Consider the following 19268-nt stretch of genomic DNA (forward strand, 5'->3'; position numbering starts at 1 on the left):
GCAGGCAGAGGGTGGCCGTGCCGCCGCCCCCCGGCGCTCCCCCCGCACCCTCCCGCAGCGGGACGCCCGGCCGTGCCCGCGTTGCGGCTGGGTTGCGCGAAGACGGGGGCCGAGGCGAACGTTCCCCGGCGGGGCGCGGGGCGCCCGGCTGCCGTGCGGGTCCCGGGAGGGGAGCGCCGCGCTGCACCCGGGCCGCCGCGGCGGGCGGCTCCGCTCGGGGGCGGGAGAGCCCTCGGCGCGCCGGGGTGCCGGTGACAGTCTCGGCGGGGGTCCAGCTGCCGACAGCGTCTGCCCACACAACGTTTATTCTCCCCCCACAACCCCAAAGCGTCTGGTTCGTGATCTCGTAAAAGATAAAACATTCGCGTTAAATGGGCTGCGACGGGTAAAACTGTAACGACCGCCTCACGGCCTCGGCCCCGTTGTTTGAATTACATCATGCAGCGATGCTAACAAAACTCTGCAAAGGAAGCAATGCATTTCCTCGAGTTTAAAAATAACTTGTTTTGCTTTCTGACAAGTGAGGTAACAGCAGGCCTCCGGGCTGGGCACGTGCTGCTTCTGTACATTAGAGCAGTGACCCCATCTGCTGCTCTGTTCTGCAGTCAGGATGCGCATTCTCTTCAGATTCAGTATTTAATAGCACCTTCAGCAACTAAAATTGTCTTAGGAGGGGAGACGGGTAAGTTTGAATGACCTCCAACACAAATAAGGGGCCAGCATAAGCCATTTACGTGAGCAAGACGGGTCATTGCCAACACTGGCAATCACCATTACAGACTAAGCAGTACCTGGTTTTGGGCTTCTATTAAGCCAGCTAGTAGCTAGTAGTTACAATATAATGTTACCTGTCCCACCACATTTTATCTCATGTTATTAGATGTCAAAGCTACAATATTGAACACTAGCTGCTGAAAAAGAGTTTTTGTTGGGTTGTGGTTTAGTTTTGTGGGTTTTTTTTTAAACAGCTGCTCCCCCCCACACACACACTTCTTACAGTTCAAGTTCAGAGGCATGCACGTTTAAAGGTTTCTTGCAAGCCCTGTGGAGGAAATTTCTAGTAACTTCTGTACTTCCTTGTTAAGAAATAATTTTTTCTTACTGATTCAGCTCCTTCAGTTCTTCTGGAAGTGTGTATGTGCTTGGGGCCCTGCTGATCTGAGTTCAGCCCAGTGAAATATAAATACCTTCAAATTAATACAAGTCGAAGTTGTATTTTCTGCTCAGAAATACAGGCAGCTTCTGTAAACTACTGGCACAAAGTCAGGCTAAACCACTGCTGAATGTGAAGTTTTTATTACAGTTCTCATGCTATTTACTTCATCTTAAGTGCACCATGTATAATGATGATAAGAGGTACTGACAACTGCTTAATAAATGAAATTTGATGGCCGCAAGTTGACATCAGGTACCTTTATGTACGTGGGTGACAAATTTTTGAGAGACTGTTTGTCTGAAACAAGTTATTTATACTGTCAAATACCTTCATTTTGCAAGTCGATTAGCATTTTGGGTTTTATTCTAAATATCTGTATTAAGAATTTCACTACGGATTTCATCACTTACCAGTTGTTCTTTTAAAGAAGGCTTCTTCCAGTCTTATGAAAGCCAAGCAATACCTGTAGCCACAACTCTTGTTTTAATTGTTATATGATAAACCACACCCATCTTTTACCTTCTCTATCAATATTAGAATATACAAAGGCGTAAGTGATAGCTTTCAAATCAGTATTGAAAATTAATGCACTGGAAGAAACAGATAACCTTTTGGTTGCTTATGCCTTTCTTCCAAGCCTGAAATAGGAGTAAACTTCAGAAGTAACTCTCAGCTTGTACAGATTCATCCAATTTTAACTAGATATTCATTCAGAACACTTGGAAAACAAGACAGTTGGTGCCTGGGCAACAGATGAGAGAAATGAGACAGATGAGAAAGATCATGGGAAGCAAGGTAATTATCTTCCTAAAAGGAAAGAGCAAAGGAGGTAAATTAAGATTTGGGGGAGGGGGGGGGAAAAGCAAGGCCAAGCATAAAGTAAATTCTGCCTAGTATGTAATTTTTTTGAAATTCAGAATTAAGGATTCAACTGACAGATTTGCCTTTGGAAGCCATTTCACGTATCTTCCCTTGAGGATCACCACTGAAGACTCAGAGAGGTGCTAGGTATTTTGCCAGAATCATTCTTTATCTGATAATAGTGTGGTTTTGTCCTTCGTTAGTGAGTTTATTCTGACATGTTACACAGTTCCCACAACAGTTTTTGGTGAACTGTATGAAATGTGTTACTCTCTCTCAGCCCTACTTCCTCTTACAACCCCTATCCACAAAAGTTGTCTGGGTTATGACTTTAGACCAGACCATCGCAATTACCACAAAGTCATGGAACATTTGTGCAAACATAGCCACATTCTTTGAACTTAAAATAGGTACATCAAGTATCATTTAAGAAAGAATTCCTCTTACTACTAAAGCATTTTTATTAGTGAGAAATCACAGATGAGATTTTAATTCTGATTATATTTCTAGTCATGTTTTATCAGTTGACATTTGGATCATTTTTATCCCTTTGATTTTTTTCCAGCAATGGAAAAGAGCATATGGGATTTTAATGACACATTTTATCTGTGTAGATAAATGCATAGCTGGTAGCCCTTCTTCCTTCTCACAACTGGATAATTTTAGCAAGCAGCAGACAGGCTGACCTTTGTTGTGCAGGCCAGATGCAACTTGCAGACAAATATAGGTTTTCAAATAATATCTTGGCTTCCCTTACACTGAAACCCTGTGACTTCAACAGATAATCAAGAACAACACAATGTGATAGAGAACAGAATTAGCTGGCTGCTGATACATCTTCTTTGCTCCCAGGCATGCACATAAGTAAGCACACACCATTTAGTTACAGGGAGAAAATAAAGAAGTTTTTTTAAGCAGTAAGATTTCTCTACTACCATATATAATCCTCTAAGCAAGTTTTAGAAGACTGGAAGAGAGTCCAAACCTTCTTAACCCAGGAATAAAAAAAAAAAATAAATATACCAGTAGTTTTAGATGAGGAAAACTTTAAATAATACCACAAAACAACCATGACCTTACACTCTCCACATAATTCCTGGAAAAAATTCCCTAGGTAATTTGTATTTGAAAGTGATTTTCAAAAGTATCTGTTTTGAAGGTCATAATCTTCTGTCATACTTCTGCTTGACTCAAAGAGATTTAAATGAGCATAAAATTAAAAACTTCATTTGTTAAACTAACAACTGACAGATGATGCCAACAGACAGGAAAGGAAGGAGCAAATTCTTTGTTTCTAGCACTGGCATCTTGACAATTCTATGGATTTAACATTTATATCGTTTAATAAGATTTAGAAGCCCAGATTTTAACTAGGACAGATTAATGGCCTAATCTGAGGAGAAGGGAGAAAAACACGGTCCTCATCCTCCCCCCAACCCAAATGTATTACCTTTAGTAGGTGTTTTGTGATATTCTCAATAGGTTAAACACTGAGCACTTAAGGGACTGTTGTCTAGCCTTATGCCTTGGAGCCTGCTGGATTGAGAAACCTGTTCAGATAATTCGTTTCAGGTACAACATTCCCTCAGTGAGCTTCAGACCTACAGTAACAGGTTCCAAAAGCAATCGCATGACTGTGAGAAGCTGTTACGACAAGCAAACAGACAGGATCATCAGAATTCTTAGCAAGATATATTTCACTCTGAAAAAGAAATTTAAAAAGCAACCTTCTACTCCCAGTTTACAAACCATGCACAGTTGGGTCATTTTTTATTTATTTTTAAAGTTTTGGGTGGTTTTTTTCTGCACAATGTCACTTTTTGTACATAATAATGAGAGAATATCAATCTTAGTTTTGCTTTGTAGCATTCAGTATCAAAAGTATACCTGTAACATTTAAAAAGTTACATTTACAAAATTGGCACCTTGTCCTAGTAAGATTTATTAAAGCTTTAGCAATAACATCTATACAATGCCTAGAAAAATACCATGTTAATTTTAAAAGAAACAGTATGAAATTTTATTATACAGTATAAAATCAGTGTTAGATGTCTCTAAAGATGGTACTGTATTATAAATAATCATTTAATCTCAGCTTACAATATATTGTGTCAATTCTAACAGAAATGTTCAAAAAGACCTCGATTCCTCTTCCAAGCTTTTGTCGAGTATAATCCTCAAGATATTTTATACTACAGAATTCATTTTAACAGAATATTTACTGCAATGTTCGTGATCGCCAAGATATAAAGCTAAAATACGTATTTCCAGCATAGCAGGAGGTAACCACGAAGGCAAAGAACTGTAGAGAGAGGGGGAAAAAAATATATTAGGAAAAAAAATATATTTGAGACCACTGTCCGTTCTATGAAAAAAAGTTAGGGGATTTGGAAAAAGGAGAATAACAGGCTGACTAAAATGGCACTCTTCTACCTCCTTGTACTTGCGAGGTCATCACAGACAACACTGTAAGCAAGCTTGTATCATGCGTAGAAATAATGTGCCTAGAGGCATATAAAACATGGCATATTTCAGCTCATAATTCCACATCGTACTGCCTCAGTATGAACTCAGTATGGACTCCCGTCAGTCCTATACTTGCTGCTTTTAACATCAACTGCTGGTAAAGACTGAGGGAGGGACAGTGCATGGGACAGTCTGAGCTCTAGCTAACACTCCTGCACTATTGTTCCAGGATTTGCCTACAGCCCACCCCGTACCTCAGTACGGCACACCGTGCATCAAAATAGTTTGTTTACAGAGAAAACTTAAGATTCAAAGGTAGACCCAGACATGTTTTCGAACAGCAGTACTGATTAGGTCACCAATTCCAGAGGTCCTCTACTGATGTATAGAGGTATTCCTCGCTGCAAATAACATGTCACTGTTACATCAACCACGCTAAGATATTACTGCTTTGTCAGAAATTGATTACAGAATAAGCCTTCTACAGCAGGCTAGATTTATTGTACATTTGAAGATTAAAACTACACAGTATCAGTGGCGTTGTACAGCATACGTACACAGAAACCAAAGAACAGCTGTGAACTATTTCAGTTGTACTGATAAAGTCCAATTCAGTGCCAGTGGTTAAGTTCCTGTTAATCACTGCATGTTGTTCAAAATAGACAATGTTCAAAATGGTCTCATGATAAAGACCAGAATATTCTGTGCTGGTAACTGAACCAAATAAAGCTGACACTGCAAACAGGATTAACACTACTTTTCTCAGAGGTGAGCAATGATAGGACAAGAGGGAACAAATGCAAGTTACAAGAAGGGAAATTTCAATTCAATTCAATAGCCCTTCCAGCCTAAAAATGTTTTATGATTCTACCAATGTTTCTTGCTTATATATTCATCAGCCTGAGTAGGCACTTCAGCTCTGAGAGCAGGGCACTACTAAGTATGCATATAGGCAGTAAATCTAAACCCTCAAACTGAGGGCTCTTGGTGAGTCTTGTCTAATGTAAATTTAATCTGTGGTACCAAAAGTTGTAGACAATGAGGTAAAATATTATTACAATACAAAAGAGTAGCATTCTTCTTTTCCAATAATGTTGTTTCTTATGAAATAAAAGCTCCACCTAAAGTCTTTCTAACAGAGAATGACTGTGGATGATTTGCTAAATCCTCACAAACATCTATCCATGAAACTCTTAATGGATTCAGAAAGCAAGAATCTACATTTAATAGTTTATTTAGACAGTGCATTAGATAAACACTATTAGGAGGTATTAGAAGAGATTCCAAACATCCCATGAGACACTGAGCATTCATGCATTTTGCATAAAACCTGCATCAGCATGGAAGCTGATCTAGCAGCAAGAAAGTTCCTGTCAACAGCAGTGGCTGAGTAAGAGATTGGTAGTTACAAACTGCCAAGGGGATAAGACCCTGAACACCACTGAAATGACAGAGACGTAGCTATCCAATTCCCCAAGACAAAAACAGAGCAGGTGTTCAAGTCTCTGTGTTCATGGCCATATATAATAAGCTTCAGACAGAAGACAGAATCTGTGAATAAAGCTGAGAGGACAACTGCAGAAGCATGAACAGTCAGCAAAGTAGCTGTAATTAGGCATTACTGTATACAATTGAATTTGACTACTGTTGCCATAAAGTGCAAAAAGTTATTTTACAACTCCCTTAGCTAAAGAATGCATTCATCTACTCAGAAAGTGACAAGGCTCTTTAAAAAAAAAAAAAGATTTTTTACCCACTTTGACTGACTGCTTTGGACTTCCAAATTTAAATAATAAGACAGTAATGTCAAACTAATTAATGATTTGTACCCACTTTAAAACATTGGTAAGTTGATTTTCAGGCATTGCCCACCCAACTCATAAGAAAGATTATAAAAAGCTGAGGCTGTATCAGGAAGATCACAGTAGAAATGACATTACCACTTCAGGACCTTGCCAAAGGTGCTGTGTATATGGCTCAGCCAACAAAAAGCTGAATGCATCTGATTCAGAGTCATGCAAAGTTAGCCAAGTTTAAACATTTTTGAAGTTGTCCAAGTGCACTGAGCTGACTTGGTGCTCACACAATCTGTTTTGTCTACTCTGATGCACAGGTTATAACCTCTGCCAGAGAGCTAGTAACACATGGTGGCAGGCGAGGGGAAAAGCAGCATGATCATAAAAGCATTACAGCCTTATCCGACATAACTGTCATCTCCTTGTGGCATTTCTAGTCATCTTCAAAAACTATGAACCAAATTACAGCTACCTATAGGTTACGTGTGTGAGCTTCTGTATCAGTCTGCAGCTTTTCAAAATCCAGAACTCGTGCATTTCAACCCACACTTCCAGCAAACCTTCTTTTGATATAACTTTACTGGACAAAGAATTGATGTAAACAAAAAATGAACTCACTGAAGAAGCTGCCCAGCTGTTGTAATTGTGACTATCCAGTTCTTTGGTAACTGAAGATGCATCCACAATGGCAGCAATGAGGTACAAAACAAAGGCACTCCCATTAAAACACAGACCCTGTTGAAAAACCAAACATAACTCATTAACATGCACATGCTTTTGTTACCATTTTCTATTCCAACACTACAAAACTCTCCTCTGAAATATAATGTACACAAGAAATGTGATCCTTAACTATTTTTACCTTCTTCCAAGTTTCTCTCCGTAAGATTATAATTTAACTGCTTATTTTGAAGAGTCATAAACATTAAAGCACATCTTGGACAAACTGTTCTCTCTGTCACCAAATCCAGGAAAGTCTAAAAGCTAGTATGCTGTGACTTTCCAAAAGTGAAAATAAGGATACAGTTCAGTTATCACGATCTAAGTGTTAAGCAGTAAGAGTATGACACTATGTGAAAATAATAAAACAAAACTGAAATTTGATTACATTTCTCATCTACACAAAGATACACTGTAGGAATCAGTAACTCATGGCATATGAACAATATTTATAAAGCTTCTAAAACTTTTTTTTCCTCCGCTTTTGAAGGAGACAAAGAAGGTATATTTTTTTCAGTTGTATTCTTCCATTTTTCAGTACCTTTCCCTTCTGCCTGCTTTTGAGAGGAGAAAGAAACAGATAAAACCAAGGAGAAGATCAGTCTGAACGGACCACATGGGTCACCTAGACTCATCCATGGCAGATGCTGCATTGTCTCTTCCAAGGAGCAGAGTTTATGTCTCAGGGTATCTACGTTCATTACTAAGAAAGACGCAAAGCAGGTAACATTGGTCTCGCATAACACTACAGAGAATAAACAAAACCAGTTTGTTTGGGGTTTGCATAAAAAGGTATAAGGATTTTTTTTTAAAGTATGTAATTTTAATACTGTGTTCTTTACTCACTACTTGGTTGTGGATATAGGAAGATCATCCTTATTTTTAAAAAAATCTTCGAAAACTCTACCCTGCTACTTGTCTCAGGCATATGAATTTGGCCATGAAATACACTTCTTGTTCACTGGTGCCATGTTTCAGTGGAATACCCATGACATGATTTGCACCTAGTTACAACTGCAGGAATTGGTAACTCAATTTAGTCCAGGTCCTAGTGTTATAAATGATCTGCTCCCTTCAGCTTCTGGCCCCGTGTTCGCACTCCAGAATGTCACACAAATATCATAACCCTTAACTGTTGGCGCAGTTGTCTCTAAATGATGCCATATTGGTGCAGCTCCAAGTTATTTATTTCCATGGTGTGACCCAGTGGATGCTAGGAATGCAAGTCAATTATTCACCATTTCATTCACTAGTCACCAACTCTGGTAGAATCTAAAAAAAGAGGTGCAGCCCAACAGGAGAAGTTCAGAAGGCAGCAACAACAGCTGTATCCACATCAGCAACTCCCTCAGCGCACCGAAGCCTAGATCAACAGCTTGAAGTGGTTGGTATGGAAGCTCCTCACATCTATCTCCAGGACGCTTGGTTCTGGCAGAGTTTACTTCAGACTCGGTAGAGTCTGGCCCACTGCCGCACACTCCCGTGACACACAGGGTTCAAAACTTTCTGGAGGGAAGCCACTCCCCAGACACACACTTTCTGAAGCCCCTCCAGAGAGCAGTGTGCTGTGCTGTCATCTGTCAACATGTCAGTCCAGGTCACCACTGCCTGTATAAGATTTCCCATGCAAAAAGCCTTACAGTTTTCAGAGCATACTGAAGGGCACGTACATCCTGCTGTGGTTCCCAAGTCCTTGCAACTTCAGGGCACTTAGAAAAAAGCCACCTACAACACCTTTCCCCAGGGAACTGTCGGCAGTGCCTCAGCACTCAGATCGAGTCCAAGGCCTGGCACTTGGTGTTTAATTCATACATTTATAAATGAGTGGGGTTCATCTCACCTCTGTCAGTTGATCTGATAAAAGGTCTCTATCTACAGATCTCACCTCTCTTGTTTTATCTGGGCATTACAGTAATAAAGTATCAGTCGATTTTAGGATAAAATGCCAACAATTGCCAGGTTCAGGTGAACTTTGGTAAAGCGCTGATTTTCAAACTCTGAAATTTGATTGCCTAGAGTATTTGTTGTTGTTATTTTTAGATTTCCTGTTCCAAAAAGACTCAATTACCCTGGAAAGCTACAAATCCCTGCAGTATCTTGTCATGTAGAAAAGAAAAAAGCACATAATTTTTGAGAAGTGCTGCTCTGGGAAATAACACTGTTGGGGAAGATGGAATGCAATGCAAGCTGATTGGGCCTTTACTGCCAATATATTACTCAAACCAAATGGTTCATGCTAAATTACCATCTGCTTCTTAAATTCAAATCTACCAGATTTTAAAAGCTTCCACTGATTGTTTTAGCAAAGAACTTGCACTATTAAGGAGAGTTAGTTTTGAAGCACATCCTTTGGGTTAATTTGCAGTAAAAATAACTGCATCTTAAGCAATTTGGTAATGTGCTTAACCTGCAAAAAGTGAATTTATGACAGAGAAGTCCATATGTAATTTTGGAGACTGCATACAATAGGCACAATTTGAGCTAACTGTTGCCTAAACAGGCAGAGCAATAACTAGCACAGACTGAAATTCAGGATACTTCAGAGAATAAGGGGATGGTGGGCATAAGCTTCCTCACTCAAAAAGGTGTGTGCATCATGCTCCCTTGAACGAAGACATTAACAACATCTCTCTGAAGGGACCCAACATTCCTCTTGGCCAGCCAGGAGTGGCAGAAGTCCAATTCAAAGGCTGTTCCCAACAGCTCTCTTAATACCTTACAGCAAAACAAGTTGGAATGCAAGCATCTTTTATTTTGCATTGATTTTCTCTTCATATTACCCTTTACTATAAATGGAGACTACCTTTTGGACCTACATTTATGTGATCTTATCTACAATATGTTTGTAACTCACAGCAAGAAATACATTCAATATGAAGTAGAAACAAATTAAATACTCCAGCTTGCCTACCACATAGATCAGGGACAACTCATTTATGTGCAGTTGTTGTCTGATAATAAGTGTTAAACTGATAAAAGAGGGCTAATGACTAAAGCTGTAGCCAAACGGATACAAAGATGCCTTCCCTTTGAATGTACTTCACTTACATCTAATGCAATGAGGGGGGAAAAAAAACCCCAACACACGTTTAAATGGACCCAGACACATTACTGCTGTAACTGAAATAATACAACATTTCTATAGCACTGTTATATCCTTAATGGTAATTGCTGGTCATGAAACTTGAAAACAGAGAAGCTATCTGAATGTGATCCTGGTGGTTCTTATTAGTAATTGCTATAGCTAGCTATTTATAACAGCAGTAAATGGGAAGAGTGAAAGAAAGAGAGTATTCAATTTTGGTCACATACACGATATAGCTGATAACAAGTGGTTTACAACACAGAAGTCAAATATGCTTTATCATAAAAATAACAGAATTATTGTCAATAACTTTTATCTAGTGGAAAAAAAAAAGAAAAAAGAACAGTATCTCACTGTATCAGATAAATGCAAAGCTAACATTTATAATCATTCCTGGATGGGCCACAAATAGCCAGGTGGCTGAGATGACAATGACTTTTAGGATCTGTTACCCTGTACACCAGCCTGTTATAAAAATAATGTAAAAATATAGTGTTGAGAGGTACAGCTAGCCAGGCTTGTTCAAACCACAAAAACTGGATCTGAATTTTAAGTGCCTGTGAAATTTTTCTGTAATTACATTAGCTGTTTATCTGATTTCCATTAAGTCTTGAGCTAAAAGCAAAGGATTACATGGCACATATTTTACATATATATAACACTAATTTTCAGCATCATTTTCACAGTAGGCTATATATGGATTGCCAGACTGTTGCTACCTCTGAACCATCTTTGCATTTAGTTTAACAGACGAAGACTCATGTTTTAAGAGCCAGGGTCCCACTTCCAATTCATGGTGTTGATTCAGGTAGGGATTTCTGCTGTTTAAGCCATATGGCCAGGTCTGTTAGCTCAGAGGCAGCAACACACATATTCTTCATGGGATGTAATCACTAAACGGAGAAAAAGAGGCCACTGTGCATAAATATCAGTCACACAGACATTATTAAAAATCAAGTCACTACATCAACTGCTGAACAAAACAGTGAAACATCACAGGAAAAGTGTTTTAGAAGTGTCTAGGTAGTATGAAGGTTAAACGCGGCAGGTATGCAGCCACACAGTAATAGGGAAAAATGTGCAAAAAGCACAAGTACTGTTGGTTAACCACATCTACAGAATGCATCAATATTTTATTCTTTTCATAACTCAGCAAACCTGAAAAAAACAAACAATGGGTATATTTACCACCGTGGTCCATGGCACCTGGGGGATCCTGGTGTACGTCATAGTCATGTAGATGATCAGAAAGAAGACTGTGAGAACCCAGTAAAACACAGCTACAAACATCACCCAGCCAAAAGCTGGATATAGAAAGTATTCTGTTCCAGCAATCAGGGTCCACACCAGCAGCCCCAATACCTGCAAAAGTTACGGAGAAGAAACAAAACTGTTACAGTCTTAGACCTCATACATTTGTTCTAGTTCAAGGATCCCCACCACTGCCATTCACATAACCACTTAATGAGCTGAGTTGAGATGCTACACTGACAGAATACCAATCTAACAAAAAAGGAGAACATATAAAACTCGTTTTGCTGTGGCAGGGTGTCACAAAGGGAAAGGTAGAATGAGGCATCTCAGTGTTGATTTAGCTTACTTTTAACTATTATGGAGCCACACTTGTAGTGGTCTTACAGCTAGCTCTCAAAAGGATTGCTTATTTTCGCCTATTAGCTTATGTGCATGAAGGTAAATATTTTGCAGTCAGCAAAGTCACTTTAGAAACAGAACCTGTGAAGGGCCACTGGGATCTTCAGGTCCCATCTGCCACTGTCACGAAAACTCAGCAGCTGGGGTCTAGTCCACCTGCCCTGTGGACTGGCAGGCACAAAACAACTCCCGGGACCTTATTATAAAAGGTCAACAAAAGATCAACAGACAGCACCACTGTGACACGCTGCTGGACCAGAGTGGGTCAGGTTCAGAATGTTATATTCCACTGTTCTTAAAACATCTCTAAAGTGACCTGATCCTGAGTAGTAGATAAGAAATCACACTCAAGCCAAGTCCTCAAGCAAACCAATCTGGGGGAAAAAACTTTCTCCTCATCTTGAATCTGGCAATCTGTTCGTATCTAAGACATGAAGAATTACATGAACCAAGATTTTAACATACTCTTCTCCAGTTTTCTCTAGTGTTAGGTGATCTCCAATGCATTAAGAGATATGAGGAGCAAACAAAATATAAGCCACAGGAAGAAAAGTTGTGTGTTTCACAAGTTGTCCAGCAATTAGAAAAATCTTAATTATGAAAATAAAGGGCTATTTTATTCCTTAAAAACAAGAAAGCAGAAAATACAAATCCCACCACACACACTTTACTGGAGTCAGATGTGGGAATTAAAATTCTTATATTTGAGACAAGACTTATCTCCTTCTGCTATATGGACTACGGTGAAACTGCCTGGCAGTAAGAAATTGAAGGAAGACAAAATTAAAGCACATAGTAACACACTTATTTAACAGACAACAGCCATATCTGGACAATCTAAAGAACCTTCTAACCCAATATTAGTCTTCAGCAGTGGTTAATAACAAATGTCCAAAGAAATATATTAAGAATAGATCATGCAATATTAATGTTTCCTTGGACTACCTTCCTCAGCTCTCAGGAATGTGCAGTAGAGGGACTTCCTGAGCCTACGGTGGCATCTTTGTAATCAATAGCTCCTGACAGAAGATGACAGTCTTGCTATAGCTTCATTTGCGCAAAAGCTAATCCTGTTCCCATGCAAGTTGTTGTCCATGGTCCCATTTACTTTTCTATTGCAGAACTGAATATGTAAATATTAATGATAAAGCTCTAAATATTACATACATGACAAAACTCTAGTGTTAAACAAAAGTGTATTGTAATTGGTCCTGCTAACTTTCAGCAGTGTCCTGGTATATGTTTATTTTGCCTTCAATTCATCCTCCTGCCACCCAAACTTAATTCAGCCTTCTGTTATCTTGCACGTTCAGAGTATATTTCTGTACATTATCTGTACATTCATCCACATCCGCAAAAGCACCACACAAATGTCTGTTCCACTTTTCCTTTTTTTTGGTCTTGTAATAGAGAAGGCACATAATGGTCTTTCTAAGAGTATTCTTCCACCGTTTTCACCAATTCAGGATTTTCTCTCTTAACAGGAAGCCCTAGAACTTGCTCAGACTGGGATAAAAATTCCTACTTTCCACAGCATGCCAGGGGAGGGCAGTATTGCCTCACAAGAACAGTTCCAATAGCATTAACTGGGTAGTTTAAACATACACTATTCTTAAATGCAAAGTTACCAGTTCAGCAATGCTTCTCGTAGTTCATTTAAATTCTAATTCCAACAACATTTAGCAATTCAGTTAATAATGCCTCAAAATGCATGAACTACCCATGATTAGATTGAAAACCAACTCAGTTCCAGTGTTCCAACAGCTTTAAGATTCAACAATCTTGATAGACTGTTTAGCTAACAAAATACCATTTTCTTAGGATACAAAGTTGCTTTTCGTTGTTTCCATCCACTTTAATCCAAATTTAAATTCATAATTCAGAAATTATACCAATGAATAACCGGTCTCGTGCTTGATAAATAATTATTAAGGACAGATTTATCCTAGATATCAACATCTAGTAAAATACCAAGAACAGAAACGTCAAAGATGAGACAAAGAAAACAAATACAATTATAAATCATTAAACACTATAGCCTACTGACAACAGTGCTGGTTTTTAGAAAGCTTTTAAAAATAGAAGTATACTTTCTCATAAAAAGCACAAGACTATGAGAAATGCTTAATACTACATTAAACACAAATAAGGTTGATAAGGACACCTCAGCTTATATAATGGATTATATCTGGTCACAAGCAGTGAATTAGTAACATTAAAAAGGAAAATTTTGAGATTACATGAGACCACTGATCTTACATTACCAGACAACAAAGCTAGCAAGACATTAACTACTGCACTGGTATCCTCACTGGTCACTGCTATTTCCAGTAACATTCTACCCTGGCATTATTACCCCTCTTTCAATCTAATTTTAAATATTTAAGTGGCTGTACTTCTTACATTCCAAATTCCAAATGAATTGCTTTCAATGAATGTTTTTAGCTAGTCCATATCAATGGCAGAACAATTTATCTAAGCAATTGAGATGCGCCACAGATATTACAGATTTATATTCTTAACTAGTTCTTGGTTCGTATGCATCATAACTTTGAAGGGTTGCATATTAAAGTGCATCTGACATTTTCAGTTAGATCCAGACACTCTTACTGCATATTACTGGAGCTGACAGGCTGAAATAATATTTCAGATTTCTTGATTAGACCTGAAAAGGCCAGATCAGCTCATAGTAAACTATTCACTGTGTGCAGTTAAATGATATGGCAAATGGTTTTATTGCATATGTAAACATACGCAATAAATTGATTTAACGTTCACACTGGCTGTCAGCATCCACAAAGTAACTAAAGAGTCAAAGGAACATAGACATCTAGACAAGTTTTCTGTGATTAGCTTGTCTTCTCAGCATATTAATACTGGGATAGCTTCTGCAGTGTTAAAAGCCTGTCTCATAATATTCTAACTGTCCCTTACATTACAGTTTGCTGCTCAACAGATCAGTTCAAACTGGATGACACTTGTGCATCTGCTGGAGCAGCGAATGACTTTTCCTGCTGATTTGGTAACAAACCTCCCCACTGGGAATAACTGGACTATATTCAAATGCCATCTCAATGAGCATCCAGTGTACAGAACCTGGCAAGTGAGTAATAAGTATGTGATACCGTAAAGCAAAGACCAGCAACCGCAACACCTGGGGAGCGCCCATAGTGATTCAGCATGTAGAAAGTACACAGCTACCTTCAGTGCTTCAGGTCAGCTGAAAGACAAGGGAGAAAGTAACTGGGAAAGGCCTCTATCTCATTATAACCAGGTATGCTGAAGTGTACTAGTAATAGCTAAGTATTATATTTTAATTTATGAGCAAGTCAAAATATGCCTATTTAGAATTACAGGAACATACCAGAATCCTGTCAAAAATCACTCTAAGAAAGGAAGGAAAAAGCATCAAGAATGAAGAAAATAATGCACGTGGTAGTCAATGAGAGGGGGTGCTAGGTCCTGAGATTCTAAGGGCTCCACCAACTGGGTCCAGTTTTTCAAGTCAAATGGGAGATAAGGATTTCACTTGCCAGCACATGATAAAGGCAAGCAGTTTGCCCTTGTTTACTGCAATCTCTGATTTCACCTCAGACATCTATTTCGCAATTGTCTGGCTGCTGCTTGATCAGGTATCTCCATTACTAGAATACATTAATATATCAAATGTACTAATGCATACTTCAGCAGTTGGCAGATACCATAAAAAAGAAATAAATTTGTAGCAAAATCCAACATTATTGAGCGTGCAGGTTTAAGATTAGATGCTTAATTGCATATACAAACCCTTAAATAAGTGCCATAATTTTTCCACAGTGCCAAGAATTTCAAAAACATCTGACTATTTAGTTACTGAAAAAAAAATACTTTGTTGCCTAGTAGATGAGACACCTTGTCTCATGTCCCCTTACAGGTCAGTGGGTACGAAAACAGATGTGAGTTTGAATCTGTGTATCCAGTTTTGCTTTCTGAAGCAGCTTAAAAACTGCAGAACTGAATTTGTACTTGCAAACTGTATTTACATAACCTGTGACTCCTCTCCAGTGACACAAGCATTACAAACTCTGTAGCATTCATCTTTACTGGTTAACCCTGCCACACAGTTAAAAACGTTTATGCATCCCTTTCAAAGGAGAAAGAATCTCATTGTGGCAGAATTGACAGGGAGAAAACGCCAAGGCTCATCCAGTTTCATGAAATAAAAAACTCACACCAAAACAACAAAAAAACCCAACTACCTGGCATGTTTGCCTAAAGCTTTTCCTATTCTTTAACCTAGAGATGCTTCATAGGACTGTTTCAGTTCTCTGTATGCGTAACTACTGTAGGATTTATGCAGAGTTGCTGCTGGCACAGATGGAAATGATTGCAGGAGACTAGAAGAGTTCAGCATATGCAGCAACAGTTGTCTCCTGTATTCAAGCCACCTAAACATGGACAGAATCCAGCAAGTGGAAAGCATGACATCTTGCTTCTCCTTCCCAAGAAAGGAAATTTACAACTAGTAGAAAGAAAGACCATTCTAAATTACTGCACATCATTATTTCACCACTAAATCACGAGTTAGAAGTTACCTCAGCAGCAGTACAAGCAGTCTATGAATGTCTCAGCCTCCAACCTTTTCTTCCCTTGGCAACTCCCTGCAGGCAAAAAAAACCCCATGGAATCTCCTGTGGGCAGTGAGAAGATGAGCATTTCTCATGCCTGCTCCCTAGTTTGTTATCTCACCTTTCATGGCTTTCAGGGAAGACAAGGCTGGAGATGCATCAGGCACTAAGACGGTAAGCAAGGATCCCCGAGGGCAGCAAAACTTGCAGTTCAGCACTACAGGGCTCCCCTTATTTTATGTTGATTAGTCAACCACCCCTTGTGGATTTGTAAGCATTTGGTAAGATTCACATTCTTCCAGACCTGACATGAGATGGATCACACACCAAAATGCAGAATCTTATAATGTGAATCATTACCGGGGTGGGTGGATGGGTGGGATTGTATTTAAAGAGAAAAAAAAAGGAGAGGAAAAAAAAAGGGCATTCCTCCTCTATTGTCCCTGTAAGACAAGCCCAGGACAGTCAGTCGTAAGAACAGGCAGATTTAATCGTCTTACATTTGACAGGTACAGAATGATTATTTTTTCCTTGCAGCTATGGCTGGAAGTGGAGTAAATGTTTGCCGTGCACTTAAACAACGTCTTTAAATCAGAGGTTTTGTGCTCTCATAAACGATCTATGAAGCAACATGCAACAATTCCCCTTCTGCCACTAGAGAGAGCACAATCATTGCTGGTTTTAGGAAGCTGCTTTAGACGGGGGCAGTTGGGCAGACTTCAGCTGCCCAGCAGAAACATCGAAGGGGCAATTTGTATACCGTGCCAAACCCCTGCAGACTGAAAGGGAATGCTCGATATAAGCGATACATATAAAGAAATCTTTCACAAGGGTGATGCTAAGTTAGAGTGTCTGCACAAAGCAACTTTGACAGGTTCAATTCCATACTGGGTATAACAGTAACATCAAATGTAGGGTTTTCCACAAACTACTGGAAATGAGGAGTATTTATTGTTTTACTTACAACAACAAAACCAAAACAAACTCCACCAAAAGCAAATAAAAACAAAACAAAATAAACAAAACCACAAAATTCTTCCCCACTATTTAGAAAACTGTATTTTAATGTCCATGGAGGAAAAATGCCTAAGAAAAAGTAAGGTAAAAGCCTGCAAGTACTAGATAAATCAAGTATCAGCCCAGACCAAATTACAAATCATAAAAATCTTGTTTGTGCTGCAGTCAGAAAAAAAAGTTGCTAAAAATATTTTTAAAACTTTGCTTTTAAAACTGGAAGGATCCAGTTTGATTCAGAAATCAAAGACTTCTATTAACACTGAGTAAAGATACAAACACAAGGAAAATCAAAAACATCTTTCAGCTACATGTTTTAGAGAGATGGGATCCTTGCTTAAGTATCTTTGAAACGTCAAGGTCCGTGTTAACGTACTCTGCAACGATCTATTCAATACACTGCCTTAGCCTACTGCATCTCTTTCCCATTCCCAAATACTTTAACACAGAACATTACAATGAGTTGACACCAGCGAATACGACCGCCGCCGCCGCCCCCCCCCCCCCCACTAGTGACAGTACTGTACTTCACAAGCATTCGGTGTCAGCAGCCATTGGAAGCATTGATTTTGCCAAGAGCTCCTCAGTGGAGGAAAGCTTCGTGATTCACCCTGCCCGTTCGCCTGGTGAGACAATCCTGCAGAAGAGAACTCTGACTCTACATACATGCAGGGAAAACATCCTTTGAGTTCTGCATGTTTTTGCAGGTTGTACACCAAATAAAAGAAAAGGCTAGTGTTTTTGCTGAAACTTTTCAGTGCTTTGCCTTCCTAGCAAAATTTAAAAATCCACAGTGCTCACAAAAAAATGCCAGTGGTCATAACGGATATACAATAAAGTATTTTATCATTAATACAGTACAACTCTTAGTACCAAACTGAGCAGCAGCTACAGATCTCAAGTCTCTCCTACCTTTGAAAACATTCCTATTTGTAATAAAATTGTGCAAAATTCAGTCTCTTTTACTTTCACAGTATTTCTAAAAATTATCTGAATACCTTTTAAGTTATTTTCAAGCAACCAGTTTCAGTGTTGAATCTTCCCACAAGTCTTCAAACTTTCTGTCATGCTATTGGCTCCATGGCAGCACCAGACCAAATGCAAATGCAAGGGCTCAAAATACTGGCAATACTAAACATCACTTGAAAAAACTCTGCCGCCGCCACTCCCCACCCCAGTTTTTACACCAGATTTCCTAAGAAAACTATTGGAAGCAGCTATGCTCCAGAAGTACATCTTCACTAAAGAGTGAACTATCTTACTCAAGAATTTAGTCCAAATCCTATTACAAGCCACACAGTAAAACCTCCTGACCCAGGCTGGAAAATAGTCAAGGCCTGCTGGCAGACATTTCATTCAATAGGGAGTACACCTATTCTGGAGTGAGAATTCAGCCCAACAGCTGACACATATCTAGTGCCTTTCCCACAGCTCCACAGAGCAGGGAAGTCCTCCCACACATCCCCCAGTTCCCCAGGAAAGAGTCCAAGAGTGCCTTCACCTAAAAAACTGGGGACCAGACCTCCTTACACCTGAGCCAGTAAAGAAGGGCTAGTCCTGATGTTCAGACCTGACACTCATGATCCAGATCAGCCACGCAGCAAGGATGCACTGAACTGGCCACGTCATGCGTAAATAAGGGTATCGGCTTGCACTTACAAAAGGATTCACACTGAGAGGCAGAGCCAGTTTGCAGGAGTGCCCAAGAAACTATAAAGTCTCATTGGGAAAAGCAGACAGAGGGAGGCAGTCAGCGGCTGGCATGCAAGCAGGAAACTTATTTTTCTGACCAGGATGGGTATTGCCACACTGCAGTGCTGCCTAGGCATAAAGACAATAGTACCTGAGCAAAATGCAGTAGCACACCCCAATTTCATGTCACCTTAAGGAATCTACTGCCTACTAAAATG

The 19268-nt window shown here is 39.3% G+C and overlaps 1 protein-coding gene across 2 annotated transcripts in view; it reads right to left on the reverse strand.

Moving 5' to 3' along the window:
- Window positions 1–1280: 1280 nt before the first annotated feature.
- Window positions 1281–19268, reverse strand: part of CMTM8 (CKLF like MARVEL transmembrane domain containing 8) — a 39230-nt gene continuing 21242 nt past the window's right edge. For both annotated transcript variants that reach the window (XM_055707569.1, XM_055707568.1), the window contains exons 2-4: window positions 11273–11446; window positions 6898–7014; window positions 1281–4319 (exon numbers count right to left, since the gene is read on the reverse strand). In XM_055707569.1, coding sequence (XP_055563544.1) covers window positions 4236–4319; window positions 6898–7014; window positions 11273–11446 — 375 coding nt within the window. In that variant the 3' untranslated portion in view covers window positions 1281–4235. The remainder of the gene's footprint in view (window positions 4320–6897; window positions 7015–11272; window positions 11447–19268) is intronic.

Source organism: Falco cherrug, chromosome 4 (genome assembly GCF_023634085.1).
Source record: "Falco cherrug isolate bFalChe1 chromosome 4, bFalChe1.pri, whole genome shotgun sequence".
Lineage (NCBI taxonomy): Eukaryota > Metazoa > Chordata > Aves > Falconiformes > Falconidae > Falco > Falco cherrug.